Source organism: Pan paniscus, chromosome 18, assembly GCF_029289425.2.
Source record: "Pan paniscus chromosome 18, NHGRI_mPanPan1-v2.0_pri, whole genome shotgun sequence".
Taxonomy (NCBI): domain Eukaryota; kingdom Metazoa; phylum Chordata; class Mammalia; order Primates; family Hominidae; genus Pan; species Pan paniscus.
The window spans coordinates 66152140-66161185 of NC_073267.2; the positions used below are offsets into that span (position 1 = coordinate 66152140).

A 9046-nucleotide genomic window follows, 5' to 3' on the forward strand; every position below is an offset into this window, starting at 1 on the left:
AAACAACCGGGTTCACAGCCCACTTCACTCCTGACTGGCTGTGTGGCCTGCACAAGTCACTTAACCTCTCTGAGCCTCCATTTCCTCATCTGTATACAGGAGATTATATTTCCATGTAGGGATCAAATGGGACAGTGGCCTGGTACTAGTGGCCTAGGTCTTACTGAACAGTGCTATTATAATCATTTGTCCATGTGGACTTTCTAGACAGACAATCCTGTTAGCTCCCATCAAGCTCCTTGGAAAAGGCCCATCTGCCTGCAGGTATTATGTGGACTGGAAGTTGGAGATGGATTTGGAGTCTTGCTGTTCTGGTCTCAAGGGCATGTGGATGACCTCCTGCACCTGCTCTCCAGGATAAGACACTGCTCCAGCATTCAGAGAACAAGCCTTTCCCACCTTTCAAGTCATTTGATCTTCACACAAACCAGAGACACAATGAATGTGAAGGGTTTGGTGAGATGGTGCTGTCTTCTAGAGGAGTTGTACTGTCTTCTAAAGGAGTTAAGCAATCTTCCCAAGGTCACATAGTTTAGAAGTAAAGGCATGAATGAATCTATGCTGTGGGTGTCCTCATGCCCTCGCCATAGTGAAATATCCGCTGTCAATGGATGCTAAGCCCGGCCCCTCACATTCCAGAGCTGGAAGGGCCCATGGTTAGTTAGCCCAATTGTGACCCTGACTTGATAGCTGGTGAACTGAAGCCAGAGAGGACACACAGCTATTCAGAGGCTCTGACAGCCAGCTCAGTGCTCTTACCACTGTGCCTCTGTGCCAGAGTTAGTGTCCTCATGTGTCACACGACCGGATGACACAGGCTTGTGGTTGAGGGCATTATTCTATGGTCAGCCTGTGTGAGTGCCAATCCCGGATGTGTCATCATGTATACCTGGGTGACACAACCTCTCTGTGGCTTAGTTCCTGCACTGTAAAAGGGGCAGAATATAATAATACATCATGTGCTGTATAAGGACGTTTTAGTTATAGATGCACTGCGTATAGCATAGTGGTCCTATAAGGTTATAAGGTAACTGTACTCTACCTTTCTATGTTTAGCTATGTTTAGATACACAAATACCACTGTGTTATCATTGCCTTCAGTATTCAGTAGAGTAGCATGCTGTACAGGTTTGAAGCCTAGGAGCAATAGGCCATATCACATAGCCTAGGTCTGTGGTAGGCCATAATATCTAGGTTTGTTATTGTACTCTTTACACTGTTTGCACAACATGAAATCACCCAACAATGCATTTCTCAGAATGTTTTCCCATCACTAAGCAGCATATGACTGTAATGGGGTCTGACTTGTAGAAATAAATGATTTAATAGGTATAAAGAAATTAGAATGGTGCCTTGCACATGGCAAATGATCTATAATATTAACTATTATTTTGTTATTTTTATTCATGGCTGCTATGGTGCTCGTGTGCCTCCAATATTCATATGTGCAAATCTAATTTTCAGTGTGTTGGTACTGAGGTGGTGCATTTGGGAGGTGACTGAAATAAGAGGACCTAGTGCTCATGAATAGGATTAGTGCCTTAATTAGAGAGGCCTGAGGGAGCTTGTTTAACTCTTTCCACCATGTGAGGACCCAGCAAGAAAGAGACATCCGTGAGGAACGGGGCCCTCACAAGACTCCAAATATGCTGGTGCCTTGACCTTGGACTTCCACGCTTCCAGAACTGAGAGAAATATATTTTGCTGTTTTAAGTTACCCAGTCTAAGGCATCTGGTGATAGCAGCCCAAATGGACTCAGACGATAGCATAGTTGACATTTTTACTCCAGACAAAAGAGCCAGGCCTGGAGTCCCTCCCTGTGTGTCCTCTGTCTTTCTCATCAGCCACATGAGCATTGACCTGTGGTCCTGACAGTGTCCTGCACTCTGCCCACAAAATAGGGATTCACTCCAGAAATATAAAGCCATGAGCAAGATAGTCCCTGTCCCCATCACAGAAACGGAAGGATGCCTGCCAGTTCTGCTACCACCTGCACCAATATGTGACTTAACGTTTTTCTTTCAAATGATTCCTATTTCCTTAGATATTTTTATATGAAAAGCAAACTCATTAGCACCACTGAAAAAAGAATCAGTTTAACTTCCAGACATAGAAGGTTGCCATCAAATTATGCTTATTCATATCCCCTCTGCATCTCTGTTTTGCTTCCAGGACTGACCTTGATGCTTGGTTTTGTTTAAAGATTTCAAGCAGTAAAGAGATGAATATACCTAGGCCAAAGGGAAGCTTCATCATTGCTTTGGGACGCTGACCGGATTCAGACCCAGCAGTGTCACTTCGCAGCCCTCTGACCCTGGGCTGGTGGCTTGAACTCCTTTTATTGTTGTTGTTCAGATTAGAATATGGGTTCATAAATAGAAGTATGTCCCTTTAGGGTTGCTGTGAGGGTTCAAAGATGCAAAGTGACTAAAAAGGGCCTAACACGGATTAATGTTATGTCGAGTAATAGGAATATGGAAGGAAAAATAACCCTGTTTCTTGCATTTTAATTTAATCCGGAATCCGCATATCACCTAAAATGATTCCTTTTCTGGGAGCATTCCACATTTTCCAAACTGTCATCCTGTGGTGGGGTGCCCGGCTAGGCTGTGGGGAGACCTGGAGAGTTTTATGCAAAGGAGGACCTGGGCAAATGTGCCCATTCAGCCTCTCAAGAGTGGAGAATGCAAGGACGGGGCCAGAGCCCTGTGTCTGTTCTGTCCCTAGACATAAGAGAAACGTGGCCAACAGACCGAGGTGGGGACGGGGACAGGGACCGGCAATGCAGGAAATCCGAGTGTCACATCCTCTGCCTCTCATTTGCACACTGCTCCCTCGCTATGCTCACCGCTCCCGCCGATCCAGGGACGTGATCCAGGGACTCTGGGAAATGCAAAGCTACACACAGTGGAGCGGGGGCTGGGGGTGTGTAGACCACCGGGATTCCGAGTTTCCCGGCACGCCTAGGAGAGGGAGAGGCAGGCAATGTCAGGGAAATTGGGAAGGGCAGGCAAGACGCCAGGGACGCCACGTACTGCCAGGTTCACAACGAGGTGGAGCCAAAGGGGCAGGCCCCGCGGTGCGCCCGGCGCTGGGCTCACGGGTTGCTGCACCCGGCCCAGGATCGCGGGCGGTGCAGACTCAGCAGGGGCGGGTGCAAGGACGAGGCGGGGCCTCTGCGCCCGGCCCGCTTCCCGGGCTATAAAGAGAGCCGCCGGCTTCTGGGCTCCACCACGCTTTTCATCTGTCCCGCTGCGTGTTTTCCTCTTGATCGGGAACTCCTGCTTCTCCTTGCCTCGAAATGGACCCCAACTGCTCCTGCTCGCCTGGTAAGGGACACCTAGCTCCGCGCCTTGGGATGCCCGTTTCCCAGCCACAGTACAGACTCTTCCTGGGTTTGAAGAAGTCGCATTTAAAGTTCTGAGCTGAAGGGGCTCCTTTATTTCGTTAGGTGCTTTCTTCCCGATCACGTCCCTGAGACCACTTCTCGCCTCCCTGTGCCTCTAAGTTAGAGTTGAGGGTACTGAGGCCCAAGGCTGTCCTGCTCCATGTCACCCAGTTGGTCAGGGGGCTGCTGGCTGAGCCCCAATGCTCTGACCAGGCTCTGAGCAGTCAGGGTGGATGGGAAGTGGGGGGCCATTGCCTCTTCGGAGTTCAGGACAGAAGGTTCTGGCCTCCTGTCTTAGCCTTCCTGGGCTGTATCTGGAGCCTGGGACCTTGCTTGTGCGGTAAAAGCAACAGGACACTTGCCCTTCCCAAAATGAAGGGAGAGGAGATGGGGCTTCTCTTCCTCTCCCCTGAGTGGGAAAGGAGCTCTGAGGGCTGGTCCTGCAGCACAGAGGAGGGGTCACTGAAGCGTTATTGACCAGCTGCTGTACCTTCTGCATCTCACTCCACGCTCACTGCCTTTTTCTCTTCCTTGCAGTTGGCTCCTGTGCCTGTGCCGGCTCCTGCAAATGCAAAGAGTGCAAATGCACCTCCTGCAAGAAGAGTGAGTGCAGGGCCTTCCCTGCGAATCTGGGGGATGGGCCAAGTTAGAGCAGGGAACCCAGAGCTCTGCAGGCAGGGGCAGGCCAATGACCAGCTTCCCCAAACCCCTCCTTCAACACCTGATTCAGAATCAGACCTCAAATTGCCTTAAAAATGGGTGAGTCCCAGCCTCTTATTACCAAACTAGAAACTGAGGCCCAGAGAGGTTACCAGATAGTGTTGGGAACAAAGCTGGAATGTGAACCTAGGTCTCCTGCCTCCTGATGCAGCCTTCTTCACCCTTCTGGGTCCTGAAGCACTTAAGGCCCAGGATCTGGAAGACCCCGGGTGATTTCAAACCTAATGATCCAGTCCTTTTCTGCAGGGGCAGCCCAGAGCTTCCCTAGCCTGCCCCAGAACTGCTGTGTCAGGGATTTGCCCCCTGTCCGGCTGTGAAGACTTTCCTCATTTAAGGGTAGGTTTTGGGGAACTGGCCTCCTTTTGTTCCTGTACCCCCAATCACTACCTGTCCAGTCTTCTGTCCTGTCCCAGACTCAGGTGGGGCTGGGCAGCTTTTTCATATAAAACCCTCATCCCAAAGATCTACCAGTTCTCTTCTGACAAAGCCATGCCATCCTGAAATGATGGTCCTCTGGGGCTGGAGGCAGGGCTCGAGCCAGGCCTCTGTTGGGGCAGGGAGGTGCCTGATTGAGTCTGTTCTGACCTCTCACTCTCCCCTTCTTCTCCAGGCTGCTGCTCCTGCTGCCCTGTGGGCTGTGCCAAGTGTGCCCAGGGCTGCATCTGCAAAGGGACGTCAGACAAGTGCAGCTGCTGTGCCTGATGCCAGGACAGCTGTGCTCTCAGATGTAAATAGAGCAACCTATATAAACCTGGATTTTTTTTTTTGTACAACCCTGACCCATTTGCTTCATCTTTTTTTCTATGAAATATGTGAATGGCAATAAATTCATCTAGACTATTCTGGCTCTGGGCACCTCATTTGTCACTGGGTATATGGCACTTGGTTCCAGTTGGATTGTAGGAAACCCAGATTGTGGGGCATTTCAGAGAGGGGACCATGGCAGTGGGGGTCTGGGTGCAAGGTTCCTGCAATCCTGCCTGGCCTTGGCTCTCCTTTGTGAACTATGGCAAACTAGGGGGTTTATTCTACCACCCTCTAGCAACGGTTAACTGGTAGTAGCTGCCCTTTTTGTGTAGCTGTGACACAGCCTATACTCACCAGCCACCTATGGTGCACCTACTGCATACACAGGCATGGGGTCCTCAGTGGTGAGGGGAACAGGGAGCTTATGGACTGCTGAGGGGAGAGAGAATTATAGAATAAGGAATCTTATAAAGGAGAAAGTGCTGTGACTGAATGCACTTGGGGTGAGCCCAAATGAAGAACTCTTTCCACTGGGATCTGAGAGCTGCATTCCTGCAGAGGGCACAGCTCCAGCAAAGGTCTGGAAGTGGGGAAGAGTCTGGCACTGGGGGAACAGAAGACCAATGTGTGATTGTGTGAGGGGAGAAGCCCATGTTCCGTTTGGAGAGGGGAGGGCAGAGGCCACGTGCCTCATTCATCTGAAGGATGGCCTCACTGGCTGCACAGCTAAATCACTTGGAGAGGCTGGAAAAGTGCTCCAGCTGGTATTCCACTTCCCCCACCCCTGCAGCCCCCTTTCCAATTTGTTTAGGGCTAAGTGGGCCCAGGGAACCTACCTTTTAATTTTTAATAAGTACCTAGGTTTGCAACCCACTGAAGCAGTCACACGGAATTATTTGGTGAAATAAAATGGCCTCTGCCAGTTCCTCTCTGGTCTCAGGACCAGGAGATATTTTCCATCCCAGTTGGTATTTGGAGCAACTCTCCAACATGTGGCTGCCTGTCCTGGTGGCCGAGGGAACCTGGAGGTGCCCAGCTTCCAGCTGGCTGTGGAGGGAGAGGCTGGCAATCCTCAACATGTAGTGTGGCAAATGTCTTCATGGAGACCAAACCAAGCTCAGAGGGTAGATTTAAGCTTCCTCGGGGGCTCATGCTAGGGAAACACCACTTCACTGAGGTTGGGTTGGTGTCTGAGGTGCCATTCTCTGGGGAGAGAATCTGACAGAGACCTCATAAGGCATGGGCAGGAGCGTGATGTGGGCACTGCCCTGTTTGTCTGAGATTTGATCCAGAAGCCCTGGTGCCAACGTCACAAATGCACCCAGCCATTGCTGGTGCATTTCATTCACCCAGCCATTGCTGGTTTCATAACTCTGTTTTGGGAAACTGCAGCTGCCAAAACTCTGAAGGGATAGGTACAAAATGTTTTTGCCAGGTCTGACAAACATGATCATTCAACTTACGGCTTCTTTTCCAAGTCATGTGTGAAGTGGCATCCTGTTCCATCCCTCACCCCCAGTCCTGAGCCCCATCTTCCTTGGGGCTGGGTGGGACATGATTATTGTGATGTCTGTTGGAGAGATTAATGTACAGTCATTCAATTTTTTTTTTGATGTGGCTCTTATTGGAATGCCTTGTTTAATTTCCAGAGGCTTCAGTGTCAAGCACACCATCATGAAACAGCCTGGTAAAGCAGTTAAGTGCGTCAGCTCTGGAGCCAGGCTGCCTGGCTAGACCCTCAGCTCCATTAGTTAGTCGAATTATGTGGTCTCTCTGTGCCTCACATTTCTTAACTGCAATGTGGGGACAATAATAGGACCTATGCCATAGAGTTGTGGTGAGGTTGAATGTGGCGAGCACTGTCCCTGGAACATATCAAGTCCTCAGTAAGTATGGGCCAGGTGTGGTGTCTGACAATCAGTAAGCGACCCATAAATGTTCTCTACTTAATTCAATGAGCACTTATGGGACCCCGTTCAGTATGTAAACCATTGTACTGCCCACAGAGAGGTAAGATAATATATAAATAAGAGCCAATTCCTTTGTTGGAGATCTTATTCAAGTCTCTGTTGAATTCAAGGAGCCGTTATTTACCAGTGCAAGATGCAGCTGCTGGGCTGGGACAGAGAGCCACATGGGGGCTAAAGATTTCTACTGCCAGGAGAAGCACCCATTCCATGCTGACTCTGGGATAGGCTGGGCGTGAGACAGGTTAAGACAGAGGTATCGACACTTTGGGAGAAGAATGTGATTTAGCTGGGCCAGGGGAGCAGGAGAAAAACATTCACTCGCCTGGGCACAGTGGCTCATGCCTGTAGTTACAACATTTTGGGAGGTGAAGGAGGGCAGATCGCTTGAGCCCAGGAGTTTGAGACCAGCCTGGGCAACATGGCGAAACGTCTCTACAAAAATAAAAAAAATCAAATAAATTAGCCAGGCATGGTGGTGTGCACCTGTAGCCCCAGCTATTCAGGAGGCTGAGGTGGGTGGATCACTTTAGCCTGGAAGGTCGAGGGTACAGGGAGCTGTGATCATGCCACTACACTCCATCCTGGGTGACAGAGCAAGACCCTGTCTCAAAAAACAAAAACAGATTATTTGGTAGAGATGGGGGTCTCACCATGTTTCCCAGGCTGGTCTCAAACTCCTCAACTCAAGCGATCCGCCCGCCTGGGCTTCCCAAAGTGCTGGGATTACAGGCGTGGGTCACTGTGCCTGGCTTAATTTTTTAAAAAACTTGTCACTGAATGGACAAGACAGGGGTGTTGCTGAAAATGTCAGACTCAAATTTTGATAGCAGCAAGAATAATTTCTTTGAGGGGGAAATAGATGATGAGGAAAGTGTGATTTTGACATTGGTGCCAGTTAAAGATGATCCAAATATAGAATAAGTGTTTCTTCAACTTCTGATGTCAAACCGGAGAAGCCTAAGAAACACAATAAAGTTCATCTACCTCAAACAAACAATTCACAGCTCCACAAAAGCTAGATGCAAAATACCAGTCTTTCCCTTGCCAATCATTTTGCCTCCCTTAATAAGTTGTGTCAGGAGACTTTGTGGAACTGGTGTCAACAACGAGTTTTGAGTCCTAATGGCAAGAAAATAGAAGTTTATCTGAGGGCCAGGCGTGGTGGCTAACGCCTGTAATCCCAGCACTTTGGGAGGCTGAGGCTGAGGTCAGGAGTTCGAGACCAGCCTGGCCAATGTGGTGAAACCCTGTCTCTACTAAAAATACAAACACAAACAAACCAACAAAAAAAACTAGCCAGGCATGGTAGTATGCACCTGTAGTCCCAGCTACATGGGAGGCTGAGGCAGGAGGATCACTTGAACCTGGGAGGTGGAGGCTGCAGGGAGCCGAGATCACGCCACTGTACTCCAGCCTGGGTGACAGAGCAAGACTCCATCTAAAAAAAAAAGAAGTTTATCTGAGGCTCCATAGACACGCTTACCCTGAACAGCAGCAAGATATTCCTGAAATGTCACAGGAGACCAGATTACAGCCATGGTTGAGGAAACACAAGGCATTGACCAAGAGAGCAAGGCTTCAGAAAAGTCATGAGATGAATGAGAAAGCAGAAGAGACTAATACATTTGAAGTGATAAGTTCAACTCAGGAAGCCATGTTGGCATCATGGGCAAGAATTGCTGTGAGAGCTGTTCAGCCTAAGGCTGTGAATTCATGTTCTATTCCTGCTTCTGTTGAGGCCTTTTTGAGGTAAGCCTCTGGTGTGGGGTGTCATATGGTCCATGGCAGACTTATCTCGGTAGACACAAAGGGTTGGGTACACCTGCAGTTTCATGCAGGTCAGGCCTGGGTGCCTACCACTCACAGGAAGATGATTTCTCTCTTCATGTTACCTGCCTGCGTTTTTCCATCCCTAGGCATAGAAGATAATATGTCGTGTGCTAACTGTGCTAAGAGGAATAAGAAGATGATGAAAAGATGAATGACAATGGAGAAGCAGCAGCAACCTGTTTGAATACAATGTACTAGAGAAAGAAAGATGTACTTTCGCACCATGTAACATACTATGAAGGAATGGAAGCAAAGACAATTTGAATGAATCCTCATGATCTATAAAACAAAATCATAGTGATTAGGACTCCACAGTGAAGATGGTTGACTAATGACACAGCCTCACCTAAAGAGCCCCACAGAAAGTGAGTCTGAAAACCCATTAAAATA

At 48.9% G+C, this 9046-nt stretch overlaps 1 protein-coding gene and 1 pseudogene across 1 annotated transcript; both read left to right on the forward strand.

Moving 5' to 3' along the window:
• Positions 1-2987: 2987 nt before the first annotated feature.
• Positions 2988-4949, forward strand: MT1X (metallothionein 1X). Its single transcript, XM_003823769.6, has 3 exons — positions 2988-3330; positions 3927-3992; positions 4720-4949. The coding sequence occupies exons 1-3, from the start codon at positions 3303-3305 to the stop codon at positions 4809-4811; spliced, it is 186 nt and encodes a 61-aa protein (XP_003823817.1). The 5' UTR covers positions 2988-3302; the 3' UTR covers positions 4812-4949.
• Positions 4950-7630: 2681 nt separating this feature from the next.
• On the forward strand, positions 7631-8840 carry LOC100970599 (developmental pluripotency-associated protein 2-like; annotated as a pseudogene).
• Positions 8841-9046: the final 206 nt, after the last annotated feature.